Source organism: Camelina sativa, chromosome 7 (assembly GCF_030686135.1).
Source record: "Camelina sativa cultivar CO46 ecotype springtype chromosome 7, ASM3068613v1".
In the NCBI taxonomy this organism is placed as follows: domain Eukaryota; kingdom Viridiplantae; phylum Streptophyta; class Magnoliopsida; order Brassicales; family Brassicaceae; genus Camelina; species Camelina sativa.
The window spans coordinates 30,106,108-30,125,163 of record NC_141886.1 but is presented as its reverse complement, the minus strand read 5'-3'; the positions used below and the strand labels follow the sequence as shown (position 1 = coordinate 30,125,163).

Genomic DNA, 19,056 nt, shown 5'->3' with positions numbered 1-19,056 from the left:
TATTAAAAGTTTGTATGTCATTAGGAAGATATTTAGGATACTTAGGTTGTTTTGGTGAATATATATATATATATATATATATATTATATTGGGTTAAGTTAGAATCGTATATATTGGTTTAAGAAATCGAAAATGAATATGAATCATCTAATATTACTTTCTTCATAAAAAAATAAATATTTTTTTGTGTTTTTAGTTTTAACAACTTTTATAATGAAAATGGAAAGAGTAAAGAGATAGTTAGTGGAAAAAAAAAATTCTGGTGGAATCTCCTAAATAGCAAAAGAAAAAAAATGAATTATAGAGTCTTCTAAAATCTAAACTATACTTGGCGATTGGGAACATTATTCTTGACAGCTAACCAGAAAGAAGACAACATTTACACAAAATGCCAATTTACGGGTGTAAGTTTCGGAAGTTTCCTAATTATTTGACTGACATATAGAAGAATTTATAGATATCTATAACATGAGATAATAACATGTGCAAAAAAAGCATGTGGTATACTATACACAGTTTTTCTTTTTAATAATATTTTATATGAACTAAAAGGTTCGTCTTTTGAGATTGGCCATTTTTTTTTAATCAAATCCATTTGTTCAATTTTTGATATTATTAATACTGAAAACAAAGAAAAATAGAATCAGACGAAAAGCTTCCTTGTTTTCTCTAAATGCTAGCTATGTTTTTGGTGTAGATATTATATTCATCAGTTTAGAACAGTGAGTCTTTTAGTCAGCAATAATAAGGGATATTTATATGATAGAGAATAAAGAGATTATCTGGATACAGGGGGAATAAAGGGCAATACTGCAACTTCGTTGCTTTCGAAAATTGAAACTAGTATCAGTTGTGTCGATGGTTCTAAAACACTGTTATCTACTTCCACCAGAAGATGCAGCAAGATAATCTTTGGATCATATTTTTCTTCGAACCAGACCTTTGAAAAAGTCAAAACTGTAATTGAAAATACACAATCCACATTAGCTTTAACATGTACCGTGATGTTGTTATCCATTTATAGATTCAACTGCTTAAATAAAGTTTACCTGTTGCCGTCAGGGTGAAACTCATACATTTGATTGTCATCTCCAATAGCCAGCAAATATCCCGAAGAAGTCAAACCCTGATAATTTTAGAAACAGATGCAAAGAGAATCAAAAGCACCATATTACAATGACTGTATTCCAGATACTGACAAAAATGAGATACGAATATAATTAAAGTCAGTTCAGATTCAGACAACAGAAACCCTTCAATGAAAAGAAGACATAAAAATGCAATCGAAAGTCACCTGTGTAACCATGTTCTGTAGTAAAGTTCCTCGAGAGATTTAAAACCTGTAAAATGGAGACTGATTATATGATAAATATTATTATTTCTGTGACGCCCATCTCATCTAAATAACTAATTTACAAATAACTTTATGGAGGATACTTCAAAAAGTGACAAAGATGCTCGTAAAGAAACAAGCAGCTAACTGACTCTTTAAGCAGACTCTGAGATCAGAGGTTTAACATTACCTTGGTCCATGAATAGATCAAAGAAATTTTCAAATTTAAGAAAAAAAGCTCCAAGGATTTCTTCTCTTTTAAGTAAGTTTGACGCAGGAGACATGTCTTTTAGTAAAGCATTTAAGCATGTGGTTGGTTGCTCGTTGTCCACATTCAATCCCACACCTGCGAGAAGGATCAGTCACTTTCTTTTAATCTACAAGTAGAGAACAAATCAAAGCAACAAGACTACGAGCTGCACGCTTCGACTCTGTTATAGTAGTATTCAAAGTAAACTTCAAAAAAGAGTAATGCTTATTACCGACACTGACATGAAACTTCTTTGATCTATAAGTCGAGGTACACAAAATGCCTCCAACCTTAAGGCCATTCAAGTAGAGATCATTCGGCCACTTAATTTTAACATCAATGTACGACAAACCCTGTATATTAATGAACTTCAAATTAGCTAATAAAATCTGATGCAATGGATCAAGAACACAACATTTACGAGAACATACTTTCTTGTCACAGACATCTTTCACTGCTTCGGTTACAGCAAGAGATACCACATACTGTACCAAAGGCACGACACGACCATCTTCCATTTCCAGAGTAAAAGAATACATAAGACAACCCTTTGGAGATTCCCATACATTCTTTGTTCTGCCTGCATATTCATCAGTTACCACACACACAGTTTCAAGTTTTCATATCTAAATTCTACTTGCTTAGTAAAATACTATCTAATAATCCAAAAACTCTTACCTCGACCTTTAAGCTGGACATCAGTGACACAAACTGAACCAACTGGAAGCTCAGAGAAGTTACTGAAAGAAACTAAAACGCAGATTTTAATACAGGAAAGGTAAATAACCTTACAAGGGAGGAAACTAAACAGAGCCACTTACTGAGAAACAACATCGTGAGTGGACGACAAGCGCGGAGACCAAATGAGAAACCTCCCAAACTGATGAGTTAGAATGGAGTTCATAAAGAGTGAGAGATCGAAGGAATCACCATCATCATCTTTGACCAAATGCTTAGCCTCGGATTCTAAAAAGAGTGAAACTTTGGTATTGTCTGGGAGTTTAAGCGAGTTGTTGTTGTTCTTGAGACGCTTTGCTATCTCAGTTTCCACAGAGGACTTGCCACATAGAACCAAGCTACAAGAAGCATGATGACTCTCCATTGCTAAAATCAAACAAAAACCCAAGACAGTTTCTATAAAGCAATACTCTTTATTAATAAAAAAAAAAGGCATCAAATAGTGTTAAATCTAAAGCATATGAATCAGTATCCATAAAATCAGGGGCTCGGACCTGAGGCAGCGACGGAGAAAGATAGAGGACGCAGAAGAGTCTTAAGAGAAGTGAAACGCAAGAGGTACGACACCGTACAAATTGCAAGACTAAAACAATCCAATATATGAAAAATTAGATAAGGTTGTTGAACGAACTCCTTCCATTAACCAAATCAAGCATTGCGCTAACTCAAACTTTAAAAAAAAAAAACCAAGAGAGGGAGAAGCAACGGCGATTCTGGTTTCGTCGGGTAAAGCGAGGCCGGAGTTGCCGTCGTCGGGATTGTGTTCTGTTTTGTCATCGGAGATATCGAAGAAAATGAATCGAGCAGACTGTTAGTTATGGGCCTTAATGATTTAGTCTTTAAGCCCAAATCTTAAATCGGCACATATGCAAAACATTACGTTTGTTTAAAACTTTCTAAATATAATCCGTGCATAAAATATCATGAAGTTGTTTAAGATGATACAAAACCATACAAACAAGAAAACGATTACAAAGGAAAACGATGTTTGTATATTGTGTCTAGAGCCTAGAGGAAAACTAATTAATTAATTTTTGTTTGTATTTGGGGTTTAACTTTTTCACCGGATTTAATTAGAAAAGTAAACATTTTTTCATAAAATAATTCGTAGGCATTTTATAAAATATATATGGGCTTTTTCTCTCATCTCTAATACAACTAGACATTTTAATAAATGGCCCATTTAACTTTCTGTGCAAAGATAAATATCTCACGAAAAAAATATTTGTATAATCGTACTTTTTTTACTTTCTAACTTGATTTTATTATTAATTAATACTAAATAATTATATAGATTTTTCAAAATATCTTTACTACCAATCTCCTCTAAACTCGCAGTAAAATATCCTGAAAATCATAAAACCTATATTCTCTAGGAAAAGTCTATGATTGCACACGACATGTCTAGCTAGCACCTTAGCTCCACATCTTGCTATACTATTTGAATAGGGTGAGTGAAGTCACCGTCCCCAGTTATTAGTAGGATATTGCAGGGGCATCCAAAATTTTCCTTGCTGTGTACATTATCACTAGATATTATAATTTTCTATCATCCTAATTCATGTTTTTCAAATAGTGAATTATTGGAATACTATAAGAAAACACGCATTTTGCGATGGACGAATATGTAGCAAATCCCTTGTAAATCGATAAAAACGAGAGATTTGCGAGGAAAATCCGTTGTAAATCCCTCGCAACTTTTGCGAGGAAAAAAATTGTAAATCCCTCGCAGCTTTTGCGAGGAAAAAAATTCCCTCGCAAACTAATCGCAAATTGCGAGAACTTGTTTAAAAAGCAATTTCCTCGCAAATGTAATATCTAGTAACTCCCTCGCAAATTTGCGATGCATTTGCAATTATATTTTCTGTCGCAAATAATAATAACTAGGTAACAAATCAATTCAAATAAAATTATTATTTAGGATTTGATATATGTTTGTGTGAAATAAAATATGTAAATAATTCTTTTTTTGTTTTATTCAAATTTATGTTTATTTTCTATTAAAATATGTTTCACCCGTGAAATATTTGAAAGTAAATAATAATTTTAACGCGGTGAAAAAATTTGTATGAAATTTATTTTAATAAAACATGAATAATTATGAATTTTTAAAAGAAATTAATTTTTTGTTTTGAAAGAAATTATTTTTTTTTGTTTTAAAGAAGTATAATATAGTTTCAAAAATTAAATGACTACAAATAGTTTAATTTATATAATGAATTTTTATTTAAATTTGTAATGGCATAGATGTAATTAGGATTAATTAATAGGGTTTATTTGTTAAAATGTGCTTCGAGCTCTCTGGCGACGACACATCAGCATTTTTTCAAGAGTGCTTCTCTATTAATATATAGGAGATGGTATAAAAAAAATTAAAATTTTCATTTTGGTTAGCTTAATTAGAATTAAACCTGTAATTAGAATTAAACCTTATAACTTATGCAAATTAAAGCTGTAATTAGAAATACTAAGTTTTCAAATAAGAAAATAAGTTTACAAGGGAGATCAAGTTCTAAGCTAAACATTACACATTACACATTAAGAGAGAAAGAGAGTTCATCAGGTTGCTTGGCCGCCGGTTGCCTCTCCGTTGGTTGTGTCTCCGACAGCTGGATCTTCTCGGCGAAAACTTGCAGCAAACTCTGGATCTTTCTCTGCAAGATAATCAAAGTATGCATCATAACTATGCATCTTTTGTAACTGAGTTGCCTGAGTTGCAAGAGTTGCTCCCGCAGCAGCAAGCTTCACAGCTAGAACAAGTGGATCTTCAGAAGGAGGAGGCGGTTAACCAATCTGAGCTGAAGATGCTTCTGCTTACATGTTACCAACCCCATATATCCGGTTCTTTTTCTTCGGAGCAACCTCCCAACAAAACATATACACACCATAAGTGTTTACACAAACATAAGTGTTTACACAAACATAAACATAAACAATGAAGCATGTTTTACCTCGGCATAAATTTGGTTCTTCACAGTTACTGATAATCCGCCGGAAGCACTACTCTCCATGTTATCCGCTGATAATAGCTTAGACTCAGCTTCAGCTATCTTTGACGACACTTCATTGTACACCTTCTCAGACAGTCCATCAACAAACGACCCATCAGGTTTCCTATGAGTGTCTTCTAGGACTCGCAGGAAATCAGGTAGTGGCTCACCAGTCCTTTCAGACTAAAAACAGAGAAATGAAACAACTATATTACTATATTGTAGATATGATATGATTAATGAACTTGTGTTAAACAGAGATAATTACAAGCTTTCGTGCTCGGGCTTTAAAAGAGGTCTGACCAGAACGGTGCTTATGTATTCCGGTGCCATCATGATCACTATAGCGAGCATTACGGCTATTGATACTCTTTGCTTCTGATTTTGGTTTACACCAAAAGTTGACCAAGCCATCCCATACGGTAGGATCAAGCCACCGCGGCATTGCGTCATTACCTTTCTTCTTCCACTTACCCTTCCACCTAGACACTTGATCACTCATCCGGGTCTTCAATTTCTTTTTAAACTCAGCTCTAACTCTTCCATTGATGGACGAATCTCAGTTATATGTTTGCTTGTAAAGACAGAAAATGGATTAGAAACAGAATCAGAACCAGAATCAAGTGATAAACACACAAAATCTGTAATTTAAACACATCAACAAATCTGTAACTTACCGCAAAAGTTTCAAACCACCGATTTACAACCGGACCTGGTGTTTGAGTCCAATTGGCATGAGCTGATTTGAATTCTCTTTCAAAAATGGCCCGGACAGTAGCAGCAACCGAAGAATCCTGGTCAAACCTACAAAACATAAGATAAAATGAAAGAGGATCATTGAAAATACAAAACATAAAGATAAACTATATGTTAGATCAATAACTTTCTCACCAGATAGTACCCGGAGGTCGCTTAGGATCCAGTTTTGGTAAGCCAGCACGCCCGGGACTTGCAAGTAAATCTTCCAAAGAGAAAAAAGTTTGAGAGAAAAAAGTTTGAGAGACAGTTTGAAAGCGGGAGAAGGTAACCTTTGAGCAGGGCCAGTAGAGCGTATCCCTCGAGCAGCGATGGGAGGAGATAAGCCTTGAGATGATATGAACTGGCTGTAAACATTTTGGTTTACAGACCCGTTTTTGTCTCGAGAAGACATCTGAAACAAATAAAATTAATATTAAACCTAAACACTAAAACCAAATTTCAATAAAATTATACAAAAAACAAATTAAACTCGAATTCGAAATCTAAAATCAAAACCCTAAAATCAAAACACTAAAATTGAAACCCTAAAATCGAAACCCTAAAATCGAAATTGAACACGAAATAAGAACCCTAAACTCGAAATTAGAATTCTAAACTAAAAATTGACCCCCAAATCATAACCCTAAAATAGAAATCTAAACCCTAAACTAACAAGACTTTCAGATCGAGAGAATAGGAAGAGTAATCGGAGATAGAGAAGAGAGGAGGAGACTCACCAGAGATAGAGGGGAGAGGAGGAGACAGTCACCAGAGAAGAGAGGATATAGAGAGAAGAGAGGGACAGTAACCAGAGCCGAGGAGATAGAGAGATGCGTAGGACAGATCGGAGAAGAGAGGTGGAGATAGAGAGAAGCGGAGAAGAGAGAAGATACAGAGAGGTGGTTAATCGGAGAAGAGAGGTGGTTAATCGGAGATAGATCGGAGAAGAGAGGAATTAGGGATTTTGGTTTTTTTGCGGCTGCGGATTAGTTGAGGTTTGAGTTACGCTCAAACTAGGTTTTCTGTTTATATAGAAAAACGCTGCGTCGCAAATCCCTCGCAAAATTTGCTATGGATTAGCTAGGGTCCCTCGCAAATCTCTAGCAAACATATAAAAAATATGTAATTTATATTTTCAGAATTTGCGAGGGATTAGCTAGGGTCCCTCGCAAATCTCTAGCAAACATATAAAAATATTTCCATAATTTCCATACATAAAAAAAATATGTAATTTATATAAGAATTATAGGAGAATATTGAGAATTGCAAACATATAATGTCATTAGGGTTAAAGTTCAAGGGTTTAAAGTTGTCATTTGCGAGGGAATTGCTATGATTTGGGATATTTGCGATGGATTTGCGACAATTTAGGGTTTAGGTTTTGAAATTTTCATTAGTGCCCTAACTTTGAATATAAATCTTGGATTCATCTTTTTAATCATTAATAGTAATGTAATTAGTCTTTAGGGTTTAGGTTCAAGAGTTTAAAGTTGTCATTTGCGAGGAAATTGCTATGATATTAGAAATTTGCGATGGTATTGCGACTAATTTGCTATGCGACTAGCAAATCCATCGCAAATTTGTCACAAACCTTGAATATCTAATTTATAAAAACCATCAAAATAATTTTAAAAAGTTAGTCAAATAAACTTTCAAGTATATTATAAGGTCCTATAGGCTCATCATACTCTTTTCTATCATCAAACTTTCCAAAATTGTCCAATTTTGCATCTTCCTCTAATCATTAACTATCTTCTACACTATATCATATATATGTTCATTACATTGGGACAAATATTTGACAAATATACACAAATTGTCCAATTCTCCAACAATTTGTGTTGCACTGCCCTATCTTTGATTATAAGTCTTGGATTCATCTTTTTATCATTAATAGTAATGTAATTAGTCTTTAGGTTTTAGGGTTTAGGGTTTAGGGTTTGAAGTTGTCATTTGCGAGAGAATTGCTATGATTATTTTAATTTGCGATGGATTTGCGACTAATTTGCTATATATCTAGCGAATCAGTCGCAAATATGTCGCAAACCCTGTATATTTAATTTATAAAAACCATCAAAATAATTTTAAAAGTTAGTAAAATTAACTTTCAAGTATATTATAAAGTCCAATGTGTATCATACTCTTGTCTATCATTAATAGTAATGTGCTAGTAATGTATTTCAGAATAATTTACCTTATGAACACATTGAAATATATTTCAGAATAATTATATTAAGTTTTGTATTATTTATAAAAAATAATTTCCTAATTTTGCAATGGATTTGCTATGGCCACCGCAATTCACTCGCACGTCCATAGCAAAATTGCTATGGATTCTGTTTTCGCAAATGCGTCGCAATATTGCGATTGATTTGCGAGGAAGGTGACTTTCCCTGCGAATTTGTCGTAAATGCCTCGCAAATGAGCAGCGGATTTGCGACGACTGGCTTCCTCGCAATTTTGAGAGGGATTTGCTAGGGATTTTTTGTTTCTCGTAATATCCTCGCAAATCCAATGCAAATTTGCGAGAGCTGTATTCCGTCACAACTCGTCCTTGCAAAACGCATGTTTTCTTGTAGTGGAATACCCATTAAATGTCTTCAAAAAGATAGTTTATATTATATACAAATTGTTTTATTCGTTGTTCAAAATAAATTAATATAAATTTATTATAAAAATCTTGATTTTCAAATTTAATAATTCATGTGATCGCGGTACGTGTCAATATTAACAGAAATATGTTAATTCATAATGTTAATGGTAACATTTGAGGACATATCACATCATTTTGAGTTAGGGAATGAGCATCTAGATGATTTTAGTTGAATTCGTGCCGAATTCTTCACGGATTTAATTCTGGTGTGCCCCTATTCCAAATTTTTTTTCTACATTATCTACATTAATTTTACATACCTATTTACTTTCACAATAATTCTAATTCTCAGTTTTGCCCTTTCTTTAGTTTTGCATTATTTAAATAAAATAGAGATATTGAATATATTTAAAAAAATAAATAAATAAACCAATCACAATTCATCTCTTTCCCAACTCGACATCATCCCACGAAAAAATAATTTTTCCACCATTGAAGCTCCATTGAAACTCGTTTTAGGTAGTTTCTTGGTGTATTCAACTGTTTTTGTTCAATTTCAATATATTTGAAACTTGTTTATAGTGTAGGTATTGTTGATGTGTTAGGATTGTAATGTGTTCTAATTTGGGGATATTTGTAGATTTCTTATAAATTCGTTTTGTATGTATATCTTGTTAATTCTCATTTGTTCAAAGTCTATTAGAGTCAGAGTACGTTTATAATTTATGGAGCTAGTGGTTGAATCGAGCTAGATAGAAATTGGATTAGGTTTTCTCGTTTTTGCAGATGTAGGTACAACATATATTAACTGATACAACTGGTATAACTGAAAGAAAGCGAAAATTATTCTAATGTTAGTTTGTATTCTATTTGTAGGGAGTAATGAATAATAATCTTCGCACATTCTTTCATTTTGATTATGGGGGAAATTATTTAAACAATGGAGATGAAATACAATGGATTTCAAGAGAAGATGTTCGACATGCTCTTTTGATGAAAGCACCTATTGAGCAGGTTACTTATTCTGCATTGGTTGATAAAATATGCAAAAAGATGATGGTAGCTGCAGGGACGAAGATGAAGTTTAGCTACATTCCAATTTCATTGAATCCTAAAAACCCAATATATATCTTTTATGGTGATGGTATCATGACTCTTTATGTAGGTGAAAAATGTGAACATAATGAGCTGCTCTGAAAGCTTGTATGACATTTTCTGTGATTAGTTTCTATGTAGGTGATGTTTGTAACAGTTTTGTTTTGGTTGTAAGACTCGATTGTTCTGTTTTTGGTTGAAAGACTGGTTTCTGCAGTTACGGTGCAACTGACTGTAACATGTACAACTAGGGTACACCTACATTTAATTAAAAACTCGACAATTTTCATACTCTTGGTACAACTACAGTACAACTTTGAACTTTATAAGTACTAAAATTTAAAATTCAACTAAATCCATATATTTCTATGTTAGTGAATACAAACATACACAAAACAACTATAGAGCAAATTTTATGGTCACTTTGATGGTCCTAAATAAAACAAATATTCCTAATACTTTGATGGTCACTTTGTTATTTTCATCCAAGTAATTATGTCAAAACATGTAAATCAGTTATTTTAGACATATTGTCTTCTGAAATTGTATAAAATGTATTATAATTACCTAATACGAAAAGTACAACTATAAAAATTTAATTTATTGTAAGGTACTACTGGTAATAAGGTAAAAATAGTAATGTACAACTATGTTCATGCTTGTACAACTATAAGTTTGAAGTACAATTACATGAAAAATTTGGCAAAAATTTATTATTTTTCAAAACATGTGTAAAATGAGATTCATTTTATTATTTTTCACTTACCATTTTAAAACATGTGGTAAATGAGTTAAATGAGATTCATTTTCATCCATATTAAATTTATTAATTTCATTTTAATTCATTTTTTACACAATTTCTTTTTAATCCATTCAAAATTCACGTTAAATACACGTTTTAAATAAATTTCAGTAACTTATTTTTTTAAATGGTCTTAGTTGTACCTAAAATATCCCAGTTGTATCTAAAATATCTCAGTTGTACCTAAAAATCTCATTACCAAAAACATCTAAATAACATCCATACAATACATCTAAACTAACGTCAACCAAAAAAAATACCAACATTAATCCATTACAAAAAAATACCAACAATAATCTATCATGAGTTGCACACACAACTATGATTTACTTTGGAGGTTCACCTTTCTTCTTTCTCCTCTTTCCCTTTGTATACATACTCTTAAGGTTTGAAGGTTGTCATGTTTTTCATCTTCTTAGTACAAGTCTTCAGCTTCAGCAACATTCATCCACTGCTTATATTTTCAGTTTCCATCTCATAAGTTTCTTCTCCTGTTTCTGCTTCATCTTTTTCACTAGCCACCTCATCATTTCCTGCTACTGCATTTGTTGAAGCTTCATCAGCCTCTTCCCTAGTTGCTGCTTCATCTTCTTCACCAGCCACCTCGTGATGACTAGTTGTACCCATAGTTGTATCCATTGTTGTACAAGAAAACTTATTTGAACCATTACACAAAGGTTTCTATTCTGCTCTTACACAAAAACCAACCAAAAATTCATTCTATTTACATATTAGCCATTGAGGATTCAACTGTTCTTCGTTTGATGTTGGCCGAGGATGAGAGATTTCTAATGGTGAGTGAGGAGGAGTTGCTTCACCTGTTGCTATTGGCAGAGGAGATGTGATTGTTGCTAAAGGAGGAAAAGCGATTGAGGCTGGTGGAGGAGGAGTGGTTGAGGCTGCTGGAGGAGGAGCTATTGAGGCTGGCGAAGGAGGAGCTTTTTCTGTTGGAGGATTGTTCTTTCTCCTTTTCTGATAATTCACACTGTTTCTCGTTTTGGATGACATTGATATAGCTGAGATTAACAAAAGAAACACAGAACTTTTAGAGATTTTGACTCTAATTTTGAATTTAAATCCTAGTTTACAAACCCTAATTTCAGATGAGATTTACCTTTGAAAGAGAAGAAAATGAAGAAATAGATCAGATTTGATTAAGATTGTGAGAAAACATATGAGATTTTGACTTGAGAAGAAAGAAGAGATTGTTCAAAAAAAATTTGATTCACCGGAAAAGAAGAAAGAATCGAAAGAAAGAAAATTAAAAGATAAAATTCAGATCCGATTTCAATGGGTAACTGGTGGATAACCCGAATTAAACTTGATTGAGTCGGTAATTAAAGATATTTCTACAAGTTTTATAGTCTTTCACCAATTTTTTCATTAAAATAAAATAAAAAAAATAAATCAGTTATTATAGAAAGGAGAAACTAGAAAATAATTTTTGGGATAAGGACATACTAAAATTAAATCCAATTCTTCACTAAACCGGCCTAAATATATTTTTTGATTTAATGTTTCCACAAATAAGAATATCACTTCCCATAAAATAGCTGCTAAATAATCTACTGATATTCTATTGTGAACTGCTTATGTACTAATGATTCTAACACATTTGATATGGGGAAAATCACATAAAAGTCTCCAATCATTTTTATTTGGACGCTGATACCCAAAGTTTTTAGGCTGAAAGAAAAAAATACACATTAACTAAAGTATGTGATCTAATATCCAAAACATTAAATGTTGTTATTTTCATGCTTACAATCTCATAACAAAAATAAAATTTCAATATTCCAAGTTTATTTGTGTTAATTATAAGAACTGCGCCCTTGCCCCTAGGAAGACGATCTAAAATGAGTATTGTGCACATGCTGACACCTGAAATCACACGTGTGGAGATTATAGGGTCCATCAAAAGCACTATGACGTGGAAGAGCGTTTAGGAACGCATTACCAAATAAAACATGAAACAGTAACCGTTGATTATCGAGCTATCTTTTGTTTGTATACCGTTGGATTCTCTCAACCACCGAGAACAGTGAAACTGACTTGTGTCGGTGCATGGTTCTGCAAAAGTCTCAAACAGGGGCGGATCTAGAATTTTTTTTTGTATGGGGCACTTTTTATTTAAAAGATATTGCAAAACTAGTAAATCAGTAAAACATTATGAAAAAAAAAAAAAAAAACAGAAAACTAGAATGAAAGGCATCGAACACCGCACCTAACATGATGCATGGGGCACTTCTCTACCAAATATGCTACGAGAACTAATACAACTGCCATACATTAGATTATTTTTATCAATCACTGTGGGGCACGTGCCACACCCCAACACTACGTAGATCCGCCCCTGGTCTCAAATACACACAAGTTAAGGAAAGTGATTGTTACACCAAAAACGACAAATCTTTTCCTTAAAAGTTCACCAAAATCTATAGGGAAAATAATGTAAAGTGCAAGCGAGGAGAATGATGGCGTAATGCGTCAGCCGTCAGGGATAGTTTAATTTGCAAAAATTTTACACATGGTGTTTCAGAGAAGAGATTAATAGAAATAAGGATGATTCCTTTTTTTTTTTTTCCTTATCAGCCTTGGTATTAGATTATTTGATAGATTCGGCTAGCCAAACTGAAGAAACCAAAGGTTACAAAAACATAGTTATTTGAACTTCGTTTAGTTCCGAATTGGCATTTTGCATACTGAACATGACCAACATCACATCCAACACATTAACAAATGGACAATTCTTAGATTCATCTCTAGGGTGAACCATTCTTATTCAACCCTTTTAAATTAAAGAAACAAATCTTAATTAAGTAAATAAATTTTATAAATCAATCAATTTTAAAATTATAAATTTAAATATTATATTACAGTTTTTAATTATTACATCTAAACCCTGACCATTTTTTATAAACCCCAACCGACATATAATTTTGTTTAATTGTAAAATCTAAACCCTAAACATTCTTTTATAAACCCAAACCGACATATAATTTTGTTTAATTGTAAAATATAAACTCTAAACACTCTTTTGTAAACCCAAACTGACATATAATTTTGTTTAATTGTAAAATCTAAATCCTAAACATTCTTTTGTAAACTCAAACCGACATATAATTTCATTTAATTGTAAAATCTAAACCCTAACCACTCTTTTGTAAACCCAAACCGACATATAATTTTGTTTAATTATAAAATCTAAATCCTAACCATTCTTTATAAACCCAAACCGATATAAAAATTTTAAAATTACAAATTTAAACTATAATCCTCTTTTGTAACCCAAACTGACATAATTTCCTTAATAAAAGATCTACATAATTTGTTTTCTTAATTTATATTGTCTATTTATTTTAATTTTGATTTTTTTTAATATGATATGACATAACATATTGTTGTATTTTAATTGGTTAATTAAGAGGGGGTGAATGGGAATTGTTTACCCCTATAAGTGAACCCAAGAATGTTTCTTAACAAATTCACATTTCTTTCTATTTTGTATCAAGTTTTAGTCTCAAAACAAGAAAAACAAATAAATAACAGAAATAACGATCTCTTCTTTTTTCTCTCCTTATCAGCCTAGTCCTAATCATAAGAGATGTCTATTAATTGATATATTTGGTTAGCCAAGTTGAAGAAACCAAAGGTTACGTACAAAAACATTGTTATATTTCAACCTTGTTTAGTATTACGGGCTAAAGAGTCAGCTTTTCCATTTCAAAATATGTGGAACGAAAGATAATATAAATAGCAATAACAAAAACGATTTTTTTCGATGATCAATAAGGCACCACCATCACAAATTCAGGAAAAAAAACACAAAAACACAAAAACACAAATTCTATAAAAGAAGATAGCTATGGGAAAAGAAAAAAATGTCAAGAAATTAGTTAGGCATATATGATGTATCTATATCAGGGATATTGAATTTATTGATTCATCTGATTTTACAGCCTTAGGTGAGGATTTTAGTCTCCAAACAACAAAGATTATTTTAAAAAACTTCTATTAAAGATGCAAAGTAATATTTTTGTAATGAAAAACAAATCTATTCTTGATTTTGGTTTTCGTTTGGATAAGAAAATTGTGTAGACAAAGCCATTATCAACGCACTAGCAAAACAAAACAAAAAAGCTATGACACGTGAATTTTCTCTCCACTCGACGAAAAAAATAAAAGTTTGATGGCTTTGTCAAGACTATTGATAAATTTTGGGTGTGATATTTTATGTCCTACTGTTTTCATTATAACCTTTTAAAAAATATATATATATTAAAAATAGTATATAAATAAAAGTTTTTAATTTTTTATACTATTTTAAATCCACTACTTTATATTTCTTTTACTATCTACTTACTGTTGTTAAGAAAGTTAAGTATTTACGTAATGTTAACTATATCTTTCACCGAATAATTTTGTGTTAGTTTATATTACCAATCAAATTTTTTGTATTGTAGTTAATTACTAGTTACTATGATTTTCATTTACTATTTTCAATTCTCAGTTGCGTGTCTCTAAAATATACTATGGCTTTACCACAAATAAATACTATATATATCTTGAAAAAGAGAATCTATAAACATTATGAAAGAGATCCTGACAATGTCCGTCAACATTTCTCCGCGTATACGCGTCTTCCCCACAAATACAACAGTTTTGTGTTTTTCTTTTTTTCCTTCTCAATCTTTTTGACGTGTAATGTTCGAAGAAAGAATCACTACAAAGCTTAAACTCCTCTACTGAATATATTAAAAATATTAAAGGAGAAGATGGTGGACAGTCATAGTGAATTCATAAACAGTCTTTACTATTTTTATCAACACTTAGTGTTAAATTTTTCACCGAAATTAATTACAATTTGAAATTCGTAAGACATTACTATTCTTTTAATATACTCTGCATAATTATAGTTATCATAAATATGATCTACTATGTATACTATTATTATTGTTAAATATTATTTGTTTGTCTGCCAAAGGCGACGCCCTTGGTTAGTCACTTTTGTCATTCTCAAACAGTTAGAAAGAAGAGAAAAAATTATATAAAGTTTATGTGAGGTTATGAGGGTTTTGTTGACCCAAATTATATAACAAACCGACGATTTAAAACTAAACTGATTAATAAGAAATTGTTGATCTCAACAGACATTACTATGATATCGATGGATATCCACTCTAAAACATTCTTTTTTGATTTACGAGTGTTATACTTATTAACATATTTAATATATATCACGATCATGTTAATTAGTAATTTTGAAGAATCAAGATTTAGATATTAAAAAAAATGAAAAGTATATTTATTTACCTTTTTCAAAAAAAAATCTATATAGTTTTTCTTGCATTTGGAAATTTTCATAATTATGTTAACATGATGTATAGATTTAATAAATTAAAGTTTTGTTGCACGTATTAAAATCTCATTATTATAGTTGACACATATAATGATAAATTTAATTTAGTAATTTTGACAAACTAAACCTTACATAGTAAAATGAAATATTAAATGTTAATTGATTTTGCTTGTTAACAATGTTGATACGTGATTTAGCAAGAAATTGTTGACAAAACTAAACCTTATTATATGGTAAACTTAAAAAAAAAATTCAAAAATGAAATATTAAATATTGATTTTGCTTAAAGTTTACAAATTAATATAAAATTAAGTAATATACCCTTTAGTTTCCATGTAATCCTCAATTTTTAAAATTGATTCCAAAAGTGGGTAAAGACCCAAATTGTGACATACTCTTCTCACCGGCAAACATAACTCAGTATTATTTATCTTCCGAAATTTAGAAGAAAAAAAAAAGAAGAGAATATGCATTATTTTGTCTGGGTTAAAAATTTATGGTATTTAATTTGGCTCTTTGTAAAAAGAAGTGCGTATGAAACCGACACCTCTCTCTCAGACAAAAACAAACACATTAAAAAAAAAAAAAATTAAAAAGAGAGAGTGGGAGCAGTGCAAAAAAAGCCAAAAAAATTGGTATAGAGAAGAGTGTAAAGAGAGCCAAAGTATTTTGTTTTCAAAAAGTCTCTCTCTCTCTCTCTTTCTTTCTTCATTACCTCACTCTGATAACACCTCTTCACCTCACACACACACGCGCTTTCGGATCCGTCTCCTTGACCCGCCCATTATCATCCCGGGTCAGTCTCTTTTCTTAATTTCTCCTTCTTCCCAAAATTTTTCTCTTTCTCAAGCAAGTGTCTCTTCTTCTTCTTCTTCTTCTTGGTGAGAACTGAGAGATTACAAGATCCATGTAAGAAACCCCTTAAAAACCCCAGAAATCTAATTAGATAAAAAAAAAAATGGTTTTTGATTTGTAGATTGTTAAATCATAGTAGTTAAATGCCGTTTCTTATAAAATTTGCTTTTTTTTTGTAATAAAAATTTCTTGGTCTAATTTTTTTTTTTTATCAAAGTTATAATCTTTTTGCATGTCGTCTCTCCTCTTCAGAGTTCATATTTTTCTTTAATATTATATTTTAAGGCTTTATTTTATCATTTTCTTTTCTCCTCCGTTGCAAATATTGAAATCCGCTGATTAGAGGAATTTAATTAAAGAACTTTTTTTTTTTTTTTGGCATATTCTTTGAAAAATCTCATTTTAAAAGATTTAATTTTGTTGATTAGTATATTTAAAAAAAAAAGATTTAGAGGAATTTAATTTAAAGAATTCTTTCTTTTCTTTTTTGGCATATTCTTTGAAAAAACTCATTCTAGATTTAATTTTGTGGATTATATTTTTTTTTTTAAAAAGAGTAACTAGAATACCAAAAAGTACGGTACTTTTTTGATTTATATAACTTATCTGATTCTAATTTATCGGCATAATTTTTTTTAATATAATGTGTGTATGATGAATCTCTCTAGATGAGTTTTTTATTTTATTTGATATTTTATGAAACAGATTGAAGAAGAAGAAGAAGAAATCGTAACCGTAATAATGCTGAAAACAAGAGCAATGTTTCCTCTCAAGGATCATCAGTCTTTAGATCAACCACAATCTGATCTTGTCGGCCTCAAACCGATCACTAACCCACTGGCTCTGAGTCTTTTGATCGGTCTGAACAACAACAACAACAACAAGTGCATCTCAGATTCTGATTTCGTCAGGAGTCCCAAATCTCCTCTTGAATTCAGGATGTTGTCTACAATGGCTGCTGATCCTTTCCTCACATCATCATCACTCACTCCTCATCTTAACTGCTGTTGTCGCCCTTCTGCCAAAGTTGGCTTAAGCATTGTTGATGATCGGAGTTTGTTGCCTGATATTGTGTTTGGACCCGCGTTGAGGATCAAATGTTCCAAGGTTAGGGACAGGGACAACCACCGTCCCAAGTTGTTGTTCCCTGTAGCCAAGATTGAAAAGGAAAAAAGATCTGGTGTCGTTTTCGAAATCGGTGATAACTCATCTGAGTCTGAACAGATTTGGTTGAGAAACCGTTCCTTTTCCGCGAATGATTGTCTGAGGAAAACCAGAGTTCTGTCTGGATCCAAGTTGGGCGTTGAAGGGGAGAGTGGTGGTTCTGACAATGCATTCTCCTCTTGTCTGTCTGAGGATGACATGGAGGATTACACTTGCATCATTGCTCATGGTCCTAACCCGAAAACCACTCATATTTATGGTGACCGAGTTTTAGAGTGTCACAAGAATGAGTCCAAGGGAGATGAGAAGCATATCGGAACACAGTCCGATTCCATGCTTGCATCTGTTAACTTCCTCAGCGTTTGTAACTTCTGCAACAAGAAACTCGAAGGTGGCGAAGACATTTACATGTACGGGTGCGTGCTCCTTTTTCCAATACTCTGTAACACTCACTCACACACACAAATGTCTAGACTTAGGATGATTATGAGTTGCATAGTCTGAGGAAAATGGTTTAGTAGTTGTGAAAAAATCTAAACTTGTGGTTGTGAATTGCAGAGAGAAACCATTTTGCAGTGAAGAGTGTCGTTCAGAGGAGATGATGATAGATGAGGAGGACCTGGAAGATCCGTGCATTGTTATGCATGAATCTTTAAAGAAGCTCTTCTGAACAAGAAGCAGCTAAGATGGTGGCCAATGGGACGAGCTTTTATAGACCCGACCATCGTCTTTTAACTACTTAAAGACTTATTATTATGTATTGACTAGTGTCATGCCAATGTTAGGTAACATGTGGCATTAAAACCCGTTCATCCGTCTACAAAGAGCTGTGTTTATGCACATCTATTAGCCGCTGCAGCAGCCACGGATGGATTGGCCGGCCTTATTTTTGTATATTTTGTAATCATGTAATGGGTTTCGTTTTTTTTATTTTCTTTTGGATATCGAAGTTGAAGGATACTACCTACTAGTAAGATCTTAACTGAATAAGTTTAGAGTGTTGGTTACAAGAAAGGGATTGTGTGACCACTCCATTTGGTTTTCGAGTCTTGTTTTTGAGGATCTTCCTATGGCCTCTTAAGTTTGTATGAAGATTTTAATTAAATAGTAATATATATATCTATTATATGTTACAACTA

At 32.1% G+C, this 19,056-nt stretch overlaps 2 protein-coding genes across 5 annotated transcripts; one reads left to right on the top strand and one right to left on the bottom strand.

Annotated features, from left to right (window-relative positions):
- Positions 1 to 1,225: 1,225 nt before the first annotated feature.
- LOC147941864 (biotin--protein ligase 1, chloroplastic-like) lies at positions 1,226 to 3,078 on the bottom strand. The gene is made up of 8 exons (XM_087456527.1): positions 3,009 to 3,078; positions 2,816 to 2,904; positions 2,405 to 2,687; positions 2,262 to 2,323; positions 2,015 to 2,163; positions 1,816 to 1,936; positions 1,524 to 1,679; positions 1,226 to 1,340 (listed from the first exon to the last, which is right to left on the bottom strand). Exons 3-8 carry the CDS (start codon positions 2,683 to 2,685, stop codon positions 1,291 to 1,293), a joined length of 819 nt encoding a protein of 272 aa, XP_087312653.1. The 5' UTR covers positions 2,686 to 2,687; positions 2,816 to 2,904; positions 3,009 to 3,078; the 3' UTR covers positions 1,226 to 1,290.
- Positions 3,079 to 16,508: 13,430 nt separating this feature from the next.
- Positions 16,509 to 19,056, top strand: LOC104703099 (FCS-Like Zinc finger 11). Of its 4 annotated transcripts, none has more exons than XM_087459720.1 (3): positions 16,509 to 16,694; positions 17,459 to 18,327; positions 18,476 to 19,056. In XM_087459720.1, exons 2-3 carry the CDS (start codon positions 17,495 to 17,497, stop codon positions 18,585 to 18,587), a joined length of 945 nt encoding a protein of 314 aa, XP_087315846.1. In that variant the 5' UTR covers positions 16,509 to 16,694; positions 17,459 to 17,494; the 3' UTR covers positions 18,588 to 19,056. The 4 variants fall into 4 exon arrangements, with proteins under 4 accessions (XP_087315846.1, XP_010417343.1, XP_010417342.1 ...); XM_010419041.3 differs by having other exon boundaries at positions 16,515 to 16,694; positions 17,459 to 18,333; XM_010419040.3 differs by having other exon boundaries at positions 16,565 to 16,807; positions 17,459 to 18,333.

Excerpts from the sequence above, each read along its gene's own strand:
- LOC104703099 (XM_010419041.3), top strand. The coding sequence starts at position 17,495 with ATGCTGAAAACAAGAGCAATGTTTCCTCTCAAGGATCATCAGTCTTTA. Across the intron at positions 18,334-18,475 it reads GAAGACATTTACATGTACGG|AGAGAAACCATTTTGCAGTG; the intron begins GTGCGTGCTCCT and ends TGTGAATTGCAG.
- LOC147941864 (XM_087456527.1), bottom strand. The coding sequence starts at position 2,685 with ATGGAGAGTCATCATGCTTCTTGTAGCTTGGTTCTATGTGGCAAGTCC. Across the intron at positions 2,164-2,261 it reads TGTCCAGCTTAAAGGTCGAG|GCAGAACAAAGAATGTATGG; the intron begins GTAAGAGTTTTT and ends ATGAATATGCAG. Across the intron at positions 1,341-1,523 it reads TGATCTATTCATGGACCAAG|GTTTTAAATCTCTCGAGGAA; the intron begins GTAATGTTAAAC and ends TCCATTTTACAG.